This window comes from Bactrocera oleae, chromosome 5 (genome assembly GCF_042242935.1).
Source record: "Bactrocera oleae isolate idBacOlea1 chromosome 5, idBacOlea1, whole genome shotgun sequence".
In the NCBI taxonomy this organism is placed as follows: Eukaryota; Metazoa; Arthropoda; class Insecta; order Diptera; family Tephritidae; genus Bactrocera; species Bactrocera oleae.
The window spans coordinates 6,548,957-6,572,047 of record NC_091539.1 but is presented as its reverse complement, the minus strand read 5'-3'; the positions used below and the strand labels follow the sequence as shown (position 1 = coordinate 6,572,047).

Here is a 23,091-nt window from a genome sequence, read left to right as displayed (position 1 = left end):
CTGTTAAAAAATATAGTATGAAACATATGAAGCAATGGTTTAATAGCAAAAAAAAATACCGCTATCAATAATATCACAACCCGCCGGATTTTCTTCATAACTGACGTAGATGCATGGGAACTCTACTAATGTTTTGCCTGTTAAATTGGCTTTTAATGTTTTACGCACATCTAAAGCATAATATCGCGTACGCGAAGATTTAATACCTTCCGCCTTTAGTAGCAACTATTTAATTTGCAAAAAAATTCAAATTATTAAGTAAACGCATGAATATTAATCTACTTACCTTCAGTTTATTAAATCCTGCACTTTCATAGTATTCCAATGCCTTCCTTTTTGGAACGACTTCTGCGCTTTTTAAATTCACATATTTGTCCAACAGCAGTCCCAACCTCAAATCCTCATCGCAACGCTCATCCACATACTGCAAGCCACCCGCATTGACGAACACCCACTCGATGCGCCAAAAAATTTTACGTAAATTCCAATCAAAGTAGGTGGTATTATTTTTGTGGCGCGTAAAATTAGGCAACAAAAATCGTAGCACCGTACGGCGTTCTGCAGCAGCACCGCGTAAACGAAACAAATGTGTTGGCAATGTTTTATTGTAACGTGTAAAACGTTTTATTGTATCCATCTTGCGATCACTGACATAACGTGTGCACTCTTCCAAAAAGTAATAATCGCTCATAAAATCCATCTTGGTCATTTTCCTCAGTGGTATGAATTTGGTACGTTCGCGTTTGCCATCACAGTCGAGCTCCTTTTTATGTATTTGTACGCAACGCAAGCAGCAAGTTTTCACCTCACATTTAGGGCAGCAATAGCGTGCATTAACAGCGGCGCAAACTTCGCATTTACCAAGGCGTGGTAAGTGACGTCTTAGAAATAAATAAATATATATTTATTATTTTAAATAGTCTTGATTACTATATAGCCACTGAGAATCTCATGCGAACCGCACAAGAAAGATTTTGTACTATCAACACCCTATCGAAAATTTCATTTCACTTTACCTACTATTGAAATCTTCATTATCACTATCGCTGCTGCTACCCTCATCTTCTTCACAATCAGCATCTTCCTCTGATGTGCCAGACTTATCTATCTTCACTTGTTTCTCCTTATCAACATCAGACGGTACCCGCAACTTCGTAGTCGCCACTGTTTCATGTAAACGCTTCATATTTAATAGAGCTGAACTTATTTCAATTCAAATTTATATTCAATAGGCTAGTATATTAATTATATCGACGGCTTCCGTACGTTTTTGACAGTGTCCACTTTTTATTTTGTTCTCTTTTTGCTGTGCTTCTCTACTGTCTTCAAAGCATCAGCTGTTAATGTCAACTTAAAAGCAAATCAATTAAGTCGCTGAAAATCACCTGAACTTTTCACTACATCACAATAAATCGTAAGTATTAAAATTATTAATTCTGTGTTTAAATAAGAAAAGCTATCCAAACGAAGTGTTGCTGTGTAGTTACTTTATGGTGGTTTTGTTCCCAAGTTGTTTGTGCTCAAACTCAAGCGTGGTATTGTGTTTTAATATTTATGTAATGATTTTTACAAGCAAAAAGATATGGTGCTTTTCCTTTTGTCAAAATTTCATTTACAGACACGTTTAAAAACCCAATTGAGTGCACTTTTTATAATTTAAAATCATACAATATGTTGACAAAAGTTTTCTAATGTCAGAGTTGTTTGCAAACCACGTGTGTTGTCAAATCTTGAAAGTGTGCTTTGTTCTCTTTTCGTAAACAATTATATTCTGTTGTTATCACAAAAGCAAGTGTTCAACCAGAGAACATAAATGGACTTCTAAGTTCTCTGGTTCAACTATAGCCCAATAAAGAACATACAAATAAAAAACATTAACCCAGTAGCAACTTTTTTGCATACATTAAATAGTATTGATACGCATTGGGAACATGGACATCGTCTCCAATAACTTCTTTAAAGTCGATATTAAAAATTTCTATTATTTATGCATTGCTTCATCTAGTGTTTACATATGTATGTATATACGGAATAAAGACAATTCTATTCTGCATATGTGTCTAAAGAGAACATTCACTCAATATTGTTTAAATGTCAGAGTTGATAGTCATATTGTACAGAGTTTGATAATCTTAGACGGCAGAGCCCAATATTATAAATAAATGGCTATTAATTTTTTCAGTAGGTTTTTTTTTATCAAATTGTATACAAACATAAGAAATCCGATACTTGTACTTCGAACTTTATATGCAGAAGATATCGATAACTTTTACATATTTTCTTATCAGCGATTGTGAACGAAATACATTCATATAGTCAAAAAAATAAATGTTTTTGCGTGAAGTTTTTAAATAAATACATATATATGTATGGTATATGTGTACATATAGTATATATACTGACATGTATATGTACAATATAAGTAAATTATTATTATTGTAGCTCCTAAGAGATAACGAATTTTGCCACGATTGTTCATTGTTTCAAAATCTATTTATTATAAAAAACAGTAAGTTACCATACAGCATCAGAGAACTATTATTATAATTATTACTTAGTAATGGTAAGAAAGGAAAAAAGCTCCGCAAAGTCTGTAAAATGTTTCCAAGTGTTTTTGGATACAAAGAATAATTTATAATGCATCTAGCGAGTATGAGAAAAAAGTTGTGTTTAAGCAAGTGTGCACTAAAATTTACTCCAAATATAACTAATTTAAGTTTATAAGAACTGACAAATGCTTGTCTTGCCAAAGGTGCATTTTGGTGTAAGGTTTATTATTCTAATAACAAAAACATTTGTCATATAACTATGCTACATACATATGTACGTATGTATATGTATATTTGTAGATATTGTTTTCGTTTCCATGAAAATTGCAAAAATCGTACACATAAACGTGCTCTGACGTATTCAAACCTCGAACTGACGCATATTTTACATGTTTATGCACATTTAACTTTTAACAGTCCTAAGATGTACATGTGTACAAATGATGAGTATAAGGTAAAGTACCTACATGTATATAAGTATGTATTCTATTAAAACTTTCTATAATTGGCCAGCATGACGCTACACAATTAATTTAATTAATTTATTCTCTTGAAAAGGCTTAATATTCCGTAACTAATTTAAAATAATTCTTCAATAATAAAAAGTCATGCAATAACTTGTTTAACGGTTGATTAAATCTTAATCAGAAATAATCATTGTCGTAATGCTGTATTCTATCATTATTGACGATAAATTATCCGCTATTCAATTACTTACGTTGCCGTAACGTTAACTATATATTAAAAATAACAATTTTCGCTACAGTTGAGTACGATAATAATTTTGTTAAAAGCCCAGAGCTTTGTAAAACTAAATTTTGGCCTTATAATTATATACATAGGTTCGTAAGATAAGTTTACGCAGAACCGCTTTGTTTTAAGTATTTGCCATTTTTGCGCTCAATTATTTGTTAGCCACAAGACAATACATGTGTTTGCCCCTACTGAGTGTAAAAGTTTGCTATTTTTTATTTATTCATATTTCCAGTTTGTGCTCGCGCAATATGGCTCGACGAGTGCTATTCAGTCGCTTGTCGGTTATTGAGCATCGAGCTTATTTTTCGCATACTACACGTACATTTCTATTGCCGCGGCGTGCTGCCACCAACATGTTGAGTACTGAAAAGCCAGCACCAATTGGAGCTATTCCACAAGGATTAACAACGCCATCGCTGACATGTAATTTTGCCACACAGAAACAACAGAAACAGCCTGAATCCAGTATTGAACAACAATATGAGGTGAGCCAAAGTGCATGGAGTGCATGCACGCATGCGTTTTTTCCACTTGCACTGATATACAATAATAAATGCGTTGGATTGCTGCAAGGCGCTGCTGCACGTTTATTTTATGCTATACAACACTTTTATTTATAGTTTAGTTTCTAGCTAGTAACGTCACTGCATGTGCTGCCATCGCCAGCGAAATATTATACACGTGTTGTTTAGAGACTCATATGTATTTGTTGTTGTTAATGTTATTTATTTTTTCCATCTGGTATTAGGAATGTATTAGTGATTTGAATACCCTGCAATCAAATGCGATAACGTTACGCCGTTCAATTTTACTGAATAATAAACAATTGCCATTAAGTGATATGTATAAGTATATGGAGCGAAGTGGCCTGAGTTTGGAAGAATTGGAGAAGATACCTTTTATACACGTGTCTGGCACAAAGGGAAAGGTAAGCAGTAGCAATAAGTAGAAATAGCTAAAAAAATGTTCATATGTTTGGCATTTGAAACCTTTTGCAACATATTTCATATTAAAATATTAAATCTACAAATATTCAGTAAAGCTTTCAAATACTTTTTTGTTTTAGCCAAATTTTGCTATCAACAGAAAAAAATATTTGTATATGTATAGTGAAATAGATCAAGTGCATCAATCAGAAAAAAAACTTAAATAGCGATTATGAAAGGTCTGCCAATAGCCAAACACTCATATTTATTACATGTATTTGTAAATTTCATTGCGTAGCTAACACGCGTATTAAACTAATACGTTATCTACGCGAATTGTAACAAATAAGTGCCCTAATGAGTACTTACATACCAGTATAGAAATGTCCCGTTTTAAATGTCGCCGGGATTAAAGTATAAACATTTGTTAATACCTGCGAAAAGTATTTTTTTACTTGAAATTACTTTGTAAACATTAGATAAGTTTCTTTTAAGTTTGCACTGACATGCAATTTGAACAAAAACTTAATGGTAGCACTTTGCAATTTTAATATGTTAAATCGTTTTAAATATGAATTTAAAATTTATGTTATCAGCTGCTCTAAAGTTATCGATATCATAGCCACCAGCTCCACAAACCATTCCATTTAAGCTAATTCCGCAGTGCATATATTTTTACAGATAATTTATCAAAATCAAGCATTTGAATATTCGTATCAAAAAGAAAGCTAAAGAATACATATTTCTAAGTATTAAATCATTTTATTCAATGTGAAAAAAATGTATACAGAAAATTAAAAAATTGTTTATATAGTAAGCTTTTATGACTTAAAACTAAACAAAAAATCAAGTAGACCCACAAAATTCATTGCATATTTTTGTTTGAATTTCATAATTTAAAATAGAAACATTTCTAATCTTATCTTGCTCATGAAATATTGAACTTGATAACACCCTTATTTATTTCGGTACAAACCAGTTCACAATTACTATTTCATTCAATTTAAATGGGTGAGGTTTTCGAAGCAAATATGCGCAATTATATATGTATGTACATTTGTATGTTTGTAACTCTAGCTAATTGGAAAAAGAAAAATATTACTCATAAAGAAACCCAAAAATAAATGTTCAACCTCCAACCTTTTCAATTTTACACAGTCTAAGCTTTTTTAAAAAAGCGTTTTTCGTGATTGTTTTTTTTTTTTAAAGAGGCACATTATTTAATAAATAAATTAAAATAATGTGCAATTAAATGATTCATTTAGAAAATTTATGGACTCCCGAAGTCGATTTCTTGGAGAACTTGTGGTAAAAAAGTTGTCTGAGGTTGAGGAAGATTTTGCAGCTTAAAACTATCTCAGATCCTAAAACCAAAAAATTATATTACTATAATAGCTGAATAAAGGTAATGATTGAAGGACCAGTTAGTTTTTTTTTTTTTTGAAAAAATGGCAACTTCCCAAAAAAAAGTCTGTTTTGTGAAAAAATTTACACTTCTGAGTGGATTAAAAAATCGAAATTTTTATAAAAATCTTATTGTTTTGATTATTACCTGACAAATATATCTAAAAGTGAAAATTTCAAACCGATCGGTACAGCCGTTTCGGAGAAATTTTCCTCACCGACTCTGAAAACAGCGTTTCGACACAAAACTTTGGTAAATATGTATACATACTTATGTATGTACATTCGATATATGAGCAAAAAAAAATTATTTTTAAATTCACAGGTGAATAAAACCTCGTAATGAGAACGAAAAATGACTAGTTAAATATTTCAATATTCAATCCTTTTATTTGTCTACAAGTTGTCCGTGAGCCTACTAATCAATCAAAAATAACAGTAATAACAATAGAACCGTAACTAATTACTTATTTCAATCGAATTGAAAACTTCAGACTTTTACTTGTGTGCACTATATCTTATCTTTGCCTTTTAGGGTTCAACTTGTGCCCTGACCGAGTCTATACTTCGTGCACATGGCATCAAAACCGGCTTCTTTAGTTCACCACATTTGCTGTCAGTAACTGAAAGACTACGCCTAAACGGTCAACCCATATCGAAACAGAAATTTGTACGCACCTTCAGACGTGTATACAATCGCCTGCGTAAACAGCAGCAATATGAGGGTGATATGCCGGCATATTTTAAGTTCCTAACGATACTAAGTTTTCATTTGTTCCTCGAAGAGAAAGTGCAGGTTATCATATTGGAGGTGGGCATTGGTGGCGAGTTGGATTGCACAAATGTGATAAGGTAATTGACAAAAGACAACATTTTTGATAAAATATAGTGAAGATAAAATCGCGTACGATTCATGTGTCAACAAGAATCCCAATGAAGCGCCACCTTTATAAAAATTTTTATAAAATTGCTTGTTTGCCAAAAACTTTTGAATATTTAAATTCCACTTCGGAATAATGTGACGAATATTCATTTTGAAATAACATGGTGTTTAGAGCTGACTGACAATACAGTATAATATGGTGCTTACATCTTCACTCAATGGTTAAACGACGAGCTACTCAATTCGTATTTGTTGGGCATGAAATTAAAAAATATTTAATACTGAAAAGTTTTATTTATTACTTGCAGCAATACACAAACCGTGGGCATAACCTCACTTGGACTAGAACATACACAATTGCTAGGCGATACACTTACTGAAATCGCTTGGCAAAAGTCGGGCATAATTAAAGACAACGCAGATGTTTACACATCTGTAACACAAAAAGAATGCCTCGATGTGATCAAAAAGCGTGCCGCGGAACATAAGGTAAGACTAAGGGCATAGTGAGTTGTAGAAAGTAATAACTTTATATAACATTTTTTAATAAACTTCCAGGCCTCACTACACATAGTGCCTGAATATCGGGAATACTTCCGTACGCACGAAAATGCAGAGCCACTCTCCAATCTCAATGAAGTGATACGTCTTAATGGCTCTTTGGCCATACAACTATCCTACGACTGGTTGCGCAAGAATGGGTACGCACAGTACAAACAAATTATGCCTACGGCGCTAACCAGTGAAGTGGAAAAGGGTTTGCAGCAGTGTAATTGGCCGGGACGTTGCCAAATATTGGGCATTGATAAACTGAAGTAAGTTTTCTTTTGTTTAACAAACACTATTACAAACAACAGCTACTAAATTTTACCATGCCTTCTTTAGTTTCCACATCGATGGTGCGCACACTGTCGAGAGCATGCGCGTTTGCAGCGATTGGTTTAAGCGCGTAACGGAAAAGAGGTTGGTCAACTATTAAGTAACTTTCAAAAATGAGTATCAAAAATTCTCAATTTATTTTTAGCACAAACCCACGTGTGCTCATCTTCAATACCACCGGCGAACGTGATTCGCGGCGCCTGCTTGAGGTTCTATACAGCACTATCGACTTCGATACGGTTTACTTTGCGCCAAACATTGCTTCGGGTGCCTCAAATCACAATGACAATACTACTGTCTTTGGCATAACGGAACAGTTGAAACGTGCTCGTCTGCATGCGAGCATTTGGTGTCAGCTATGCCTTGAGTCGGACGAAAAGGATACGTCGAAAACGTTCGGTTCGATACATGATTGTTTTCAAGACGTGCGCATCGTTTACGGCCTGGAACAACCGGTTGATGTGCTAGTTACCGGTTCCTTACATCTGATTGGTGCCACAATGGCAGCATTCAAATATTTATAAATGAAATCGGTGACAAAGTGTCTTTAGAAAAATTTACATATACCATATTGTAATCTTATTTATGTATATAATATATAATATACAAGTATTGTAAAAGAAATAAATTTTGTCCCAATACGGACACTTAAATAAAAGCAGGGCTCCAGTAGATAACAGATACATATTAGGGAAGGAAGAGAAAATATTTAAGTCAGCATCTCTTGTAAAGAAGCTTACGAATTGCAAAAATTGATTTATTTGAAGCCAAAAAGTAAGCGATGAAAGGGTTGTGTAACTAAAGAGAAGATTTTCGTTGAGTTCTACACTGAACCACTACTGCGCGAGAACTCTGAGCACACCATCCGCGATTCCGCTTTTTACAAAGAAAAGGTTGTGGTAGCACAAGAAGCCAACTGAGGGAGTGAGCACTTAAACTTCGTCGTTTTCTATCATAAGCCTTCTCAGCCTCTCTTTAAGGTTTAAGCGAACCTTCGAGTAGTTAATGGATTTTTGTGAAAATATTCTTAATTTTTGAGATATATGTACGTCGGGAAGAGCAAGTAGAGTGGCGTGATTGGATTCTTAGGATTAAAAACGGTTCAACTCGATTTACGACGAAATGGGTTTCATCCTATTATGAGTTTTTTTTGCTTTCAAAAGTTAGCTACCCTGGTCCATAAATGATTCTTCTGAGCCTACCCTTAGGCGTAAATCGTCCGATGAAGATTAAGCCAGTTCTTCTGCTCAGAAGAGTATTTCCCCTCCATATAAATCTTTCTTCACCTGATGCTCAAGTTGAGACGCTTTCTACGCTCATAGAGCATACTTCTTCTAAAGGTCTACTTAACAGTTTTAAGCGTCAAAGAATTCAAAATTGAAAGAGTTACGTTGCCTTCTAGTAAGCAAATGTTTATTTAGACGCAAGATTAAGAAATGATTTATCTGCTGTCATTCGATATTAAATTTAACGGTTTAACTAAGGAAGTTTCCATTTCCCGAATTATTGAAAAGAAGTCTACGCATTATCTGACTTTAAGAAAACAAACACAAAAAATGGCTTCAACAATAAAAATTTTTCAAGTGTTATCCTCAGCACAAAATTGTTGCCTAATTAAGCGGCAAGCGTTAGCCATTCGAAGCCAAAACGCAAATATACCATACATATGTACGAAGACATTAGCAAACCAAAACTTTGATGCGATTTGCCTAAAATGTCAAGAAATTATGCTAAACGCGCCCACACTACACAAGCTTACAAAGCGGCGCGGATAGAAAAAAGTGGAAACATTTATAAAATCTACAGGGGGTTGCTAAATGTGAGACCAATCAGCGCAAGGCAATGTAAGGTAATGTTCTCCGCAGGACATGCAGTAACGGCGAGTGAGTGGGTGGCGGATTGAGAACAAGTGTATATAGTAAAGAAGCTTACGCGAGAGAGAGAGAGAGCGAGAGATTGCATTAAGCGTACTAGAAAAAGCGCATTAGTGCAAGCGAGTACGTAACGGTATTTTTTTCAAAAACAAAATGGCCAACATATGCCCGATGTGGGTGGGTTGGGTGTCTGCCCAAGAGTAAAAGTGTGTTAGTGTGTGAGAGTAAACGCATAAGGATGCGATTGCGATAAGCAGATGGCAGTTGTCAGTGTGCGCGTGGCAGGATGACAGCAAGCGCTTAGTATAGCGTAGAAAGCGCGTACATGTGTTTGTAACAAATATGTGCTATTAATATGCTATTTTATTAAATAACGGTTAAATGTAATGCAGCAGCGGGTTCTGCTTTACACACATACTGAAAGATTTGTTTTTCATATTTTACTTGTTTACACGCTCTAAGCAGCCGACAATTTGCGTTAATTCATTTTATCAGCAGCAGCGCTATCATATTCGCACTGCCGTTATCCTGCGCATGTAACATTAGTGTTTTAACCGTTAAACGGATTAAACGGCACAATCAGTTGGCCATTTGACTTCATTTGCAACGGTAACGCGTTAACGAGAGGAAGTTCAAAAATTTAATAAATAAAAAATTTAATAAATATGAAATTAAATACTTGTTAGCAAAAAACTAACGTAAAGATTTTAAATAAAAAATATATAAAAAAATATTGACAAGAAAAAAATGTATAGACAAATGGTTTTTTAAAAAAACTAAAATACACAAATTTAAATGTGTTCATAATTTAAAGTGTTACAATAAACACACTTTTAATAAACGCTGTGAAATATTTCAAAATTAGCTCAAGTGAAAACAATTTATATTTAAATATAAAAACTGAAAAAAAAAATTTTTTTTCAAATTAAATTTGGTATATAAAAATTGTTTAACCGCATTTAGACTACAAAATGCATCACCCGAGCTCTAAATCGTTTTTAATACGAGATCTGTTGGGAGATTTAATAAACCGACCGCCGCCGGACAGCGGTAAGAAGAACTTCAATTTTTAGTATAACAAATTTGTCACAATGAATGCTAGAAATGTGTTTATTTTAAGTTTTTTGAATATTGATTAAAACAGAAAATAGCATTTACAATTTGCATTTACTATTTTTAATGTAATAAAAACGAACTTTAATTGCCGTCGGTCACAAAAAAGTGACTAAGATGTTTACTACCATAAACTTACATATGCGTAGTTACTAAGACTTTTATGTGTAAACACGTTATAATTTCAAAAAATATTGAAATTATTGAATATGAAAAAAAAACTGGCTTTAAACGTTAAAATAATAAGAAAACATGCTTGTACAATCTTTGGGTCATAATTGCTGCCAAAAACGCTGAGATTGAGCTTTAACCGCTTCACATTATGTAGCATAGTTCGAAGTGTTATTTTTAGCAACCTATGGAATAATACCCCGTGCTATTAACTCACAGTTTCGGCGGAAATGTCAGAAAAATTAAAAGTTTTAAGTTCAGTAATTGATAATGGTTTTATTTCATATTCTATAATCCTAATCCTTGGACTTTATGCATTTCGAATGACCATCTTCCACAAATCCAAGCACTGTACATATTCTAGTTTAAGCCATAGTCTTATAAAAATTACAAAAGTCTATCTCATGCACCTTTAATCGGCAGTATGCCATTATGCGGTCTTCCAACAATGAATCCTGACAGATATGGCTCTTTTTAAATTTTTCTAAAATACGAGCTTGGTTTGCTAACAGGGATTTCGCACAAGCCTCTACATTTTAAAGGGGATTTTATGAAAAAAAATTTCCTCAGAGATTGTTAACTGCTAACAGAGTCGACACGAATAAAAATAGTGATGCCGAAGACACTGTTTTCCAACCTTAGTGGTTACATACTAGTACAACTAGTTTTATACTGCTTGATTCTTGCTTTAAACTTACCAACTGCCAAGAGTTGCATTCGGAACTGTGTTTCTACATTAACAAAAAAGAACTTATCACCCAATATTTTGGTCTAGTAAAAATACTGTATTTCTACATGAACAAAAAAAAAACTTATCACCCAATTTTTACGGTCTAGTAAAAAGAAATCCATAATTTTGCCAACATATGGCTTTAGTAATATATATCTCGCATTGTATAAGTACGATCGGGTTCCGCTACGAGGCGTTAGAAAGATAAAATTTCGTACTAAAAAAACTTCTCAGACAGTTTTGTGATTGCTTGACTTAATATTGTTTGAGCACTCGCAAGGATGAATATCAACAAAGAGAAAACATGTCATATTTTCTAAATTTTCTTAGATAAAGGCGAAAATGCAAGTCAGACAGCCGAATATGCACTTTGTGTTTATTGGGCCTGATACTGTAACAGCCGAACACGCACAAATTCATTCTGGTAATTTTGTTGTCCAAGATGCAACACGCTCTGGGAGTACAATTGACGAGAATAACGGTAAAATAGTGAAAATCGTTGAGTACGAGCGTCGTAGAAGCACTGTTTCGATTTTCCAAAAAACCATTTGGAACCATTTAAAAAGACTGGATACCAAAAATATCTCGATGTACACGAGCTAACAGAAACCTCATGAACCGAATTTCCATTAACCAATCGCTGCTGAATTGCAAAAAAAAATCTGAATTGCAAAACAAAATCGTGATGAAAAGTGGGTTACTTACGGCAACGTCAAGCGAAAACAGTCGTGGTCAAATCGCGTGCAGCCAGCGCAAACAGTAGCCAAGCCAGAATTGACGGTCAAAAAGATTTTGTCTACTATGAGCACCTCCCCTACGGCCGTACTCTTAATTTGCACCTATACTAGTTACAATTAGACCGTCGTTAGGCTACAATTGCCTAGAAGCAGCCAGCTTTTGTCTAATACCAGAGGAATTGTGACCCACCAGAACAACGGCAGGCCACATAAACCGATAGTGACTCGCCAGAAGCTTTGCTGTGAAAAATTCGCCTCAAGAGATACTTGCAAAAATCGACTGTCACAGTTTTTCGCCATTAGGTATAAGGGTTTTTATGTGAGTGGTATTATGAAATTTCGCTCAAAGTGGCAAAAACTTCTCGAGCTAAATGCTGTATTTTTGATCTAAATCGGTTCATTCTAACAATTCTAAATAAAACCTTTAATTTATTAAATTATTTGTTATGTTCATGACTACTCGTACAAATACACTGAGCTTCTCCCTAAAACCCCCTAATATACTCTCTAATATACCTGCTAAAACCTGTGGTTGTATTAAATTTTGTAACCTCTAGTGCCGAAGTAAGATCAAATGCAATTATTTCGGCTAGTTTTCTTCACATTATCTCTAACTCCATAGTTCACAGCCAATTACCGGTGCATTGTTTGCAAACAACCGCTTACAAAAAAAAAAAAAAAAAAACATGCTAATAGGCCCAAAATCTTTTTGGCGCAAATGTTGTGCAAAAATATTAGTCTACATGCATATACATATGCTAGATTTAAGTACATACACACATACATACATAAGTGCATAGAAATGCGAAACGCTCGAGGTAATAATTTAATTTGTCGAATTGAGAATGTTAACGTGTTCATAAGCAATTTGTCACGTACAACCACTTTGCCATGCTGGCAATAACAAAGCAACAACAACAACAAACAGCAAAACATATGCATGTCATATACGCATACACGGTTGCAGCTATACTTTGCAGCAAGCATCTAGAAAAAGGATGCCAAAAACCAACACGTCGTTGTGGATTTGCGTAATGCATGCGGTGACGGGACATTTTGCAAGCTCAGAGAGTCGCATGCAATTTTTAAATGAGTGCAACTTATGCAGTCACAGCTGCATTTTTATACGCTTATATGGCTGTATGTGTGTCACTACTATTTTGTAGGCAATTAAAATGTTAAACCAACACTTTCAAATGCGCTCGGCCTGCTGCCATGCAAATTTCTAACTGTATATGCGCCTGTGGTAATTGAAATATCCTTGTACGTTCAAACTGTGTATGTATTTGTGTGTGTTTTGGAAGTGCCATGACGGTAATTATGAGTAACACACATGACTGATATCAGGCCAAGTTGAATGCGCTGCTTTTCGCAAGCAGAGTGACAACGCTGCCTATTGTTCAAACAATTAAAAAACTATTTATGAGTTAATTGCAAGTTTAACTGCGAATTATATATAACCGTTGACGAGTGCATGCTTTTATTACGATTATAAATTTGTTTTCCTACAAAAATGAGCACTTGAAAGTGCCGTGCAATGAATGCGCGCGGCATCTCTTTGCGTAATGTTCAGTGTGAAAAGTTGTCAAAAGCGCAAATTCTTTATATGAAAGAATATAGTTGTATTTACAGTGAAATTCACAATAAAAAATAATAACAATTTTATGTTAGAATCTGCGTCGAATATGTAAAATAATTATATAAATAAAAAAAAAACTAAACTTTTTCTGTCTGTTTGTTGTCCGAAGGGAGCAAATGTCTCATGCCAAATATTGCGGAATGATAGTTTGAGCTGATAGTAGGCAGCTATCAGCTATCTCATGCACCTTTAGTTGGCGGTATGTTCATTATGCGTTCTTCCAACAATGCATCCTGACAGATATGGCTCTTTTTACGTTTTTCTAAAATACTCTTACTCCTCCTCTTCCACACGCGACAAAAGCAAAAGTATTCGTTTGGAATTTTGACAGTAGTAATCTACAGGCATCTACTAGATGAATTTATCTTGCGATAGTGGCGTGATCGAGCGTTGAGGTTAGGTACTTATCGGTATGCCCTCATAGCCGATAGCTGGTTTTATGAAGCTAAAAATTTAGTTTGGTGTGAAGTTATATGCTTTTTATACCCTGAATAGGGTTTAAGTTTCACACGAAGTTTGTAACACACAGAGTGAAACGTCGGAGACCGTATAAAATCTATATAAATGATAAGCGTGACGAGCTGAGTCGATTTAAACATGTTCATCTGTATACAAGCGAACTAGTCTCTAAGTTGTTGAGATATCCTACTGAAATTTTTTCGAAACATTCGTCTGTGTCTCCCTGAGAAGCTGCTCATTTGTTGTTTGTTGTCATCCGTCGATAACGGATCACTATAGGCTATAGCTGCCATACAAACTAACCGATCCAACTCAAGTGCTTGCATGAAAAACTTTTTTATTTTTCGTGGTATCTTAAAATTTTGGCACAGAGATTACGATCTGCGAAAAATTATTCAGATCGGCCGTCTTTAGCTTATATGTAGCTGTCATACAAACTGACTGATCAAACTCAAGTGCTTGTATGGAAAACTTTTTTTATTGGTGAAGGGTATTATAGTTTCGGCGCGACAGAAGTTCATGTGTTTTCTTATTATTGATAAGTAATTGCTTGTTTAGTACTGTAACGTGACTTTTTGTTCGAATGATGACAATCAAAATCGAATAACCTGAAGTATGTTCAATTGAAGACATGTTAACAAACAGAAAAGCTTATAGGTAATAAAATAAGGATATACAAAAAATTCCATAAATACCCTGTAGGAATATTACAAACGTGCATAAAATATAAAAATTCCATAACTCCTATAACCGCAATATTTTGTATATTAATAAAAGATTTAGGTAGCCGATTTTCTTACGGCGGTATGTCGGCCATATCTAGTAAATTCGGTGCCATTTACCGGTATTAAGTACCTAAACGCTTAAAGGAAAAGCAACAAATGTAAAAATCATACTCGACTTTGGAACTTTTTTTCATGATGTAGCTACCGACTAAAATATTATTTGTTGTATGTTGGTTCGGTTATGGCTCTGCAGAAGACTCGGCTGGGTAACGGACCAAACCAGTTTTTTTTGAGTGATTGAGTCGGCCGGCATGTCTGCCAATTAGACAGTGAGCTGTTAGCATTTCTACTAGAGTTCTTATGTCATTCCTTTTGAATTTTAATAGTCGGCATGTGCGGCCCATATTCCATTCATGCCATATTTGCCTGCTTGTTAAGCAAAATAGTTATTAACTCCATCGGGACTCAGCTATATTTAAACATGTTTGTCGATTAAATATCTACAAGTAGCCAGATGCGTATAAATTTCCACTTTTTCGCGATTTTATTGTAGGGTGGTGCCTACTCTGGCTAGTTCATCTGCTACACAGTTACCAGGAATATCACTATGTTCTGGAACGCATAGCATAGCATAAACTGCAATAAAATGTATAAAAAAGTTTAAAGATTTTTTAAAACATGCTTTAGTGTCCGATGAGGTCTACATAGTAATAAAAACACAGATATATTCTACACATCAACATGTCATACAAATTTCACAAAAAATCAAAGGTGCGATAAGGCAAGAAAAAACAGTCAAATATAACTTGTAAATAGGGGTTAAAATGAAATTTATCGCATCTATAGCAATATGCTTATACTCTTACATTTAACTACATATGAGTACGCAAGCTTTTCAGCAATGAACACATATAACTTTGCTGTCCTGCTGCGCGGCAGACACACGTGATAGCCTACGCATTTTTTTGCCAGCGCAAGTTGCTTGCCTTCACTTGCTGGCTGCTTCACTTTGGTAAAATTAGAATGAATACGTACGAGTGGCTTCAAACGAAAAACGCTTTTAGCTAAAAAATTCCAGCAGGAAGCAACAATTGAATTGACTATCACGACGGCACGTGAATATAATCAGCCTGCGGTGCAGTGAGTGGCGCAGTAGATATATGTACATCGATGACGAGTACGTGTACACATGTCCACTTATGATATACTATACTTATATATACTTATATAGTACAAGTATATCTGCATGCGAGTGCATGAATGAGTGTCTATGTTTAGGTATTAGGGTTACATCCACAGGATATACGCATATCTCCGGCGGATATAAATAAACCGCTGCTGCTTTTTATACACGTATAACTTTTTTTGCAGTTTTTGTTAGATTTTGTTTTTTTATGCACAAATTGAGGCTGATTTGAAAAAGTCAAAGTCAATGTGAAGAGGTTAAAAGGCTGAGATGTACCAATTTATTTGTACATAACTACAATGCATGTAGACATAAGTGGTAGAACACGAGTTCGTCTAGGTACTTCAAGTGTTGCCTAATGGATTATTCGATTTTATTTTTTATTGCTTTTCGCATTGTTTTGTCGGCTAAAGTGCGCAAAGCTAACTGTGAAGGCGTTGTCAGGTTTGATGTAGCAGTTTTTGTGCGTTCGCGCACTTGAAAAATATTTGAATGCACATATGTATGTATGTAACTAAGTAATAACCAAAATTATGCCTTAAAAAAGAAATACAGTTTGCTCGAAAACTTGTTGCCATTTTAAAGGTAATTTCGTAATGCCACTCTCATAGAAATCCTTGTCACTATTGGCCAAAAACTGAGGCAGTTGATTTTCGCAAGCTTCTCTTGAAGCGTAGACAGGAAGTGTGAATGTATGCGAGCCCCCAAGTCAAGCTCCCGGAGCTTCTGCCAAATAACTATCGATATGTGGTGGCCTCGTGTTGTCCTGAACATAATTTCCATAATGAGGAGTTTGGCCTTTGGAAATCAGCTCATAGTAGAGGATTCTCTGTCAATACCACTAACCACACATGGTCCGTGCTTGGCCGCATATGCGCCGGCTCACCGCGATTCGACCAACACCGCCTTCGCTTGACCTTGTCGTTAATGTTTCACTTATCATAATCGGTAACAGTCTGCTGCTGAAATGTATCGATTTTGTTATGATTTAGAGATGGAAGTTCGGTGCATGAAATTAAAGTAAAATATGGTGCATTTTCTCTTTGCTGATATCCTTCTTTTACAAGTGTTGAAACGGTATGAAACGATGTTTGTAATACCGTATAGCTTAACGGCATTTCACTTATACAACTATACTGAAAAAATAATGGATTTCTTTTTACTAGACTTTAATATGCAATATTATATTATATATACTTGTATATATATATAATATAATACATATGTTTATATGTTGACTTCATTTGCGTGGTCGTCTGTCTAAGCACAAGCACATCCAGATGACTATCCACATGTGCGCTATTTTTAAACTTTCAAACGTTGCTGCATTCTGCTTGGGCGGTTAAGCGTTTACACGAGCAACACAACGGGATACTAATGAGCCAAGTAGCGGTTGCCGTCACAGCGCTGCCTGGCACCAGCGTTGTCGGTTGCAACTGCTGTGTTTGCACACGAAATTTGACTTCCTTTCGGTTCGTAATTGATTCTCTATTTAAATTTATAAAATGTCTACAATTTTTCTGTGGATTTTATAACAACAAAAAGTAGTGGCTTATGTAAAAATCGTTTTCCTAAAGTTCACGTCTTAAAATGCCGCAAATATGTGCAGTTCACGCATTTCGCTGGCTTAGTTTGCCAAGAACTTTTCATATCTCTAACAAAAATTCGCTGCAGCTTCTTTGAATGCATGAAAGCAATCACTTTGACGATAAATTAAGCATTAGATGTACGTATAAATTCGGAATATATTTTCGGCGGTTTCGGGTCGGAACAACTACTGCTTGTTGGCGGTGCATAACAGCTAAGATTATTGTGTCTGTCCGGTTTTCTTTTTATCACTTATTTCTTCACTACGACGTACAAATTTGTGACACTTGATGGCGTTGGATAGCCCAAGCCATCATTTCGCCTGGAGAGTCATTTGATTAGAGTTCACAGTCTTTCATATGTTGTTAAATGACAGATGCATGCTGCGAGGGCTACTTACGATTGACCAAATTAAAGGCGCTTAATAACCCTTTTCTTCAAATTCTCAAATATTTCATCCGCCTAGCATATGACGGGTCAAGCTCGCTATAGGGCTGATAATTTAATTTAAAAACTAATAAATTCAAATCTTACGATTCTCTAGTTATAATGTTCCCTTTTGCAAACTTACGTGATACCATTAGGACACTACAATAGAATGTTTAAAATATCAGCAAATATCTTTGTTTTTCCTTGCAGATTCCGATTTGTCCGATGAGAACTCAGAAATCGACATCGAGGATCGTTCCTCACCTGATTCGGATATGCTGCACAGTCATCACTATGGGACAGCGGCCGGTGGCAGCACAACGCAACTACACTTTATGGTCAACGAGTCCAGCGTAGAGTCGAATCAGCATTCTCCAAATGGCGATGAGCGCGGCGCTAATCGCAATACGAACAATAACACGAACAGCAATGCGACATCAAACACTAACAATCAGTTGGATATGCAAGCAGCACACATGCAAACACATGGTTTTGGCGGAAGTGGTATTGGCGGCAGTGATCATATGCATCACAGCAAGCTGGGCTTAAATTTGAATAAGAGTGGACGCAAGCCGCGTCGAAGACGCACGGCCTTCACACATGCGCAACTCGCCTATCTCGAACGCAAATTTCGTTGTCAGAAATATTTATCTGTGGCCGATCGCAGCGATGTGGCAGAGACGCTCAACTTGTCGGAAACGCAAGTGAAAACTTGGTATCAGAATAGACGGTAAGTCGCCGGCAACGCGTTTTTTTCTTTTCTTTTCTTTTTATGGCTTTTATTTATTTACTAACTTTAGTAACTCACCTTTTTTGTCATTTAACCAATTTACCAACAGCACGAAGTGGAAGCGCCAAAATCAGTTGCGTCTCGAACAGCTGCGTCACCAGGCGACGTTAGAGAAAGAGTTCGTTAGCGATGGCACTACTGGCGCAACGCTGGGCTGTTGCCCAACGGGCTTATCGACGTTTAGTCCAACGAATCCATGCAATTTTCTTACTTCCGCCGCAGCGGCGGCGATCTTTCGTAATGTGAGTTACGTGCATGGCTGTCCGCTGTAAGGCAGGCGGCGCAATTAGTGAAATTCTAATTTAGCTAAGCGAATTTTTAGTATGTTTGTGTTTTTGCTTTAATTTTATTGTAAATAAAACTTTAAGTTGCTTTGCAATGAACCAAAATATTTGTGCGAAATTAATTATAAAAAAAACGGCAACAAAGCTTAGTTCAAAAAAAAAAAAAAAAAAATAGGTTCGATTAGAAGTTGATGTAATGTGAAAGTAATAAAAATTAGCATAAGAAAAAATAAACTTAATTGCTGTTATGGATAGAATAAAAAGTAATAAAAACGTCACGTAAACGAAATAAATATTGTTTTTATTAGTGGTATGGATATTGTTAGGTTATTTGAAGAGTTTAGTTTCACTATAGCATTAATGGTGTGGAACTTAGCTGAAACGCATGTGTCGTTGCAGCAAACTTATATTTTGACAGTTGACTGACTTTTAAAATTTGGTTTAAAAATTATTAGAAGAAATTTCAATATTTTTTAAGCTTAGATTACTCGAAATCTGATCGATTTTGTGCTTAGAATGGATGAAACTTTAAGTTTTTTTAACATCATTTAATAACTCGAAGAAGAATGCAGACTTATCTGGCAAAAAGGTGGCTATGGTATACTTTATTTTCGACTTTAATCAAGCGTCAATGTCTTTCGTTTAAGCCTTAAGTTCATTAAACATGAAAGACTTCTACAAAGTGAGTAAAATAAGTAATTATCATTAATTATAACATGCTCTGTAACCAAAAAAAAAGAAACCTTTATAGTACAAGTTATGCCCTTTTCCGTTATCCATTGCACCAAATAAGCACACCGATGTTCTAGAAATTTTGCTTTCCTACTATAAAATTATTGGGTGTTACCATTTGATTGGTAAATGCAAAAGTTAAAATTTTTCTCCTCACACTTACTAGCAGACACACTTCTCGCTGATTCTTTTGTATACACTTTATTCCGATTAAAAAATTATTTCAACCATAAAAAGTTGTTACATACACCACAAAGGATTACAAAAACAAAAGCGTTTTCAGTTGGTTATTTGCGGTTTTACGTTTTTCATTAAAAGTTTCATAGCTTGAGAGGTTGTGGCACTCAAGTGAGACGGCGTTGGTCTGAGTTGAGTGTTGAACAGTGAAATATACCTTACAGTCTTCTGACACTTGTGTGTGTAGGTGGAAAAAGTGATTTTTAAATACGCGCGAGTTAGAGATTGATGAGAATATACGGTGGTATTCAAATACGCAGTCATGCCATAAGTTCTGTTACAAGGTTAGGCCGTTATTCTGTGAAGTATTCGACAGGTCAAATTCTCCAAGTTTGATTACAACCTGTAGTCAATGGATTCGAATATGGGTTTCCAGATGGCCAAACATCTGCAGGAAGCCAGGCATATTTCGTTTAAGCCACTGCTGTGTGGGGTTTGCCTTGTGTGCTGGAGCAGAACCTCTCCATCGAAGAGATTATTGCTTAATTGCTTTACCAGACCTTCTAAAATATTCTGCTGGTATATTTTTGCGTCAGTTTTAACCGCTTTTTCACAAAATGGAAGAGGTGTAACGCCTTTACAGGTGACTACACCGAATCATTACAGCAACTCGGTGGTAACCCTTGGAATAAAATTTTTTACGTCTTTGAAAGGTTTGTCGTAGATTGAACACTGATCTTGGTTATGAAGTAAATATTGCAATACCATGGTAACATTCTTAGACTTTCTAAGGATATAAAGAAACACGCCGTTTTACACTAGACAAACTATTTCTTATAAAGAATTCCAAAGAATATTAAAAGCGACTAGTGTATGTTGGTTTCTTTATCATTCTTAAGCATATAATTTAATGTTTTGGTCAAGAATTTAGCTTTATTGGTGACCGCCGCGGCTGGCCCTAATAAATTCCAGGCGAGAAACCCAATTTTCAACCACTTTTTGCAGCAATTGGGGAGAGTGCAGTAATGCACCGAATATTCTCTTCCAAAGCGTCAATCATCTCAGGTTTATCTGAGCTAAATATAATGAGGCTAAATCACATGCTTTTGGAGGGTACGACGCAAGATAATGCGCTCACCAAAAGTTTACTTCAATAAATTGATTGTTTCGTTGGCTGTATGTAGCGCCGTCTGAGTCCTTCACTCAAATTCTTTAAATTCAGACGCCAATCATGGCTCTACCGTTCCCCATTGACTGTAACATTATGTTGTTGGTTGGCTTAATTTTTGCAGAAATGTGCAACCAAAGACTCCCTCTGCCCATAGAGCACAACAAATAGTAACTCTTTGAGGATGTAACGTCGTATGAAGAATGGCTTGTTGATTGTCATCACTTCAAATGCGATAATTTTGCTTAACATATTAAGGTGCCCATTTAAAAGTGAACTTCAACTCTGAACAATTGTTCGGCTTTAATTCTTCCACGAGTTGGATTTTGTAAGCCCACAAACCACGATCCTTCCGTTAAATCTACCACTGTACGGCATATCTGAGAATGCGCCTTGTCCACTGGAGTAAACAAGGTGCGAAACAATTATTTATGTCTATTCGCAGCTGAATGCCTTGTCGCTAGTGCTGTTATATTTTATAAATATTATAATTATTTATATTTGTATTTCCTTTAATAAATAAATAAATAAATAAATAGGTTTATGTATTATGAAACGGCAAACCAAACAGAGTATTAATCAAGTAAAAGCTGTAAAAGAGACCAACTCGGAAAAAGTAAGGTATCATTGAAAAACACACGTCTCAAATAAAATACTCGTTATACGGAAGTCTAAAGCCTTAATAAACGCGACTTTGCGAGCAAGAGGATCCCTTTAGCTTTGTTTTCATGGATAAAGTCAAATTTTTCAAACTCTCTTGTTATTCTTTTCCAAGCATGGTATTCAAGCAAGCTTTCATTGTGTTTGGTTTTCAAGGCGTTCCAGGTTTACCACGGTCGATAGTATGTTGGTACGTTAGGTAAACCATTAGCTACGGTTATTTACTGTTACTTATTCGCAAAGTCTTAATATGTTAACGGTGGAGAGTTATCCAGTATCGATGGGTTTCTTCTGTTATTCATTCGTGAAGACTTAATAACACCATAGTAGAGCCCGAGTAGTAGTTACTCTTTGTGTAAGTAACTTTAAAGTCAACCAAAGAATGCGGTTATGTAATCAGTGCATACTATACTACTGATGAAGAAAAATTTACAATATCCATCAGCCGTGCTGCCATTTCTGCAACACGCTTCGAGTTTCTATGAGTCTTATGTGTGTAATTTTTACTTCTATGTAGATTATACATAATTGTACATGAAATTGTTGAATAGCTGTATATATGAATATATTTCTTTTGAAAAAAAAATGTTTTTGTAAAAATGCACTTCTAAAATGGAAAAGATACAAAATGTAGCCAACTGGAAAACAACCAACAAGCATGCAATTATATGTGCAGCACAATAAAAAATGCAACAGTATACAATAATAATACCAACAACAACAACAAATAGCATCACAGTGATACATTTTCATGCATATTTACACCGCAATGCGATGCTTGTGCGCTTCAATGGAATGGGAACGTCGGCAAAGTGAATGCAATTGCAAAACGCAGGGTTGCAACATAGTGAAAGCCACTTGTAAATAAAATCGAATGTATACTAGGCACCTTTATATGTGTATGTGCGCATATGTATAGCTGTCAAACGTAAAAATAAAATGGTGTAGAAAAATTGCATGGTTTGGCAGATATTTTCTTACTACTTTTCACATTTAAACGAGGCAAATTGAATGGCGAATGTCGAGTGCTGACTGCCGACTGTCGACTGCAGCGCTGAAAAGCGTGAATTGGTGCGCGCGGTGGGGTGCCAGCATGTACATATGTATGTATGCATGTATATGAAAAAAGTTCTGAAATAGAAATTGCGCGGGGGAGCCGAATGAATGCAATGCTAGGCTACGCCAAGCGCTAATTAAAAGCAGCACAACTGAAGGATGCTCCAGGAAAATCAG

General features: G+C 35.4%; 3 protein-coding genes across 5 annotated transcripts in view; 2 read left to right on the top strand and 1 right to left on the bottom strand.

Annotated features, from left to right (window-relative positions):
- Window positions 1-23,091, bottom strand: part of LOC106615096 (box C/D snoRNA protein 1) — a 36,561-nt gene that overhangs the window by 2,032 nt on the left and 11,438 nt on the right. Inside the window, exons 2-4 of the mRNA XM_036376996.2 lie at window positions 1,017-1,397; window positions 287-881; window positions 60-225 (exon numbers count right to left, since the gene is read on the bottom strand). Coding sequence (XP_036232889.2) covers window positions 60-225; window positions 287-881; window positions 1,017-1,186 — 931 coding nt within the window. The 5' untranslated portion in view covers window positions 1,187-1,397. The remainder of the gene's footprint in view (window positions 1-59; window positions 226-286; window positions 882-1,016; window positions 1,398-23,091) is intronic.
- Window positions 1,279-8,055, top strand: Fpgs1 (Folylpolyglutamate synthase 1). Of its 3 annotated transcripts, none has more exons than XM_014231151.3 (8): window positions 1,279-1,414; window positions 3,538-3,790; window positions 4,054-4,233; window positions 6,171-6,487; window positions 6,827-7,007; window positions 7,077-7,333; window positions 7,404-7,481; window positions 7,543-8,055. In XM_014231151.3, the coding sequence occupies exons 2-8, from the start codon at window positions 3,554-3,556 to the stop codon at window positions 7,919-7,921; spliced, it is 1,629 nt and encodes a 542-aa protein (XP_014086626.1). In that variant the 5' UTR covers window positions 1,279-1,414; window positions 3,538-3,553; the 3' UTR covers window positions 7,922-8,055. The 3 variants fall into 3 exon arrangements, with proteins under 3 accessions (XP_014086626.1, XP_014086625.1, XP_036232884.1); XM_014231150.3 differs by lacking the exon at window positions 1,279-1,414 and adding an exon at window positions 2,855-3,003; XM_036376991.2 differs by lacking the exon at window positions 1,279-1,414 and adding an exon at window positions 3,377-3,391.
- Window positions 9,578-19,414, top strand: LOC106615078 (homeobox protein ceh-31). Its single transcript, XM_014231110.3, has 3 exons — window positions 9,578-10,321; window positions 18,258-18,777; window positions 18,887-19,414. Exons 1-3 carry the CDS (start codon window positions 10,243-10,245, stop codon window positions 19,107-19,109), a joined length of 822 nt encoding a protein of 273 aa, XP_014086585.1. The 5' UTR covers window positions 9,578-10,242; the 3' UTR covers window positions 19,110-19,414.

Excerpts from the sequence above, each read along its gene's own strand:
- Fpgs1 (XM_014231150.3), top strand. Across the intron at positions 3,791-4,053 it reads GTATTGAACAACAATATGAG|GAATGTATTAGTGATTTGAA; the intron begins GTGAGCCAAAGT and ends ATCTGGTATTAG. Across the intron at positions 6,488-6,826 it reads GATTGCACAAATGTGATAAG|CAATACACAAACCGTGGGCA; the intron begins GTAATTGACAAA and ends TATTACTTGCAG.
- LOC106615078 (XM_014231110.3), top strand. The coding sequence starts at position 10,243 with ATGCATCACCCGAGCTCTAAATCGTTTTTAATACGAGATCTGTTGGGA. Across the intron at positions 10,322-18,257 it reads CCGACCGCCGCCGGACAGCG|ATTCCGATTTGTCCGATGAG; the intron begins GTAAGAAGAACT and ends TTTTCCTTGCAG. Across the intron at positions 18,778-18,886 it reads ACTTGGTATCAGAATAGACG|CACGAAGTGGAAGCGCCAAA; the intron begins GTAAGTCGCCGG and ends ATTTACCAACAG.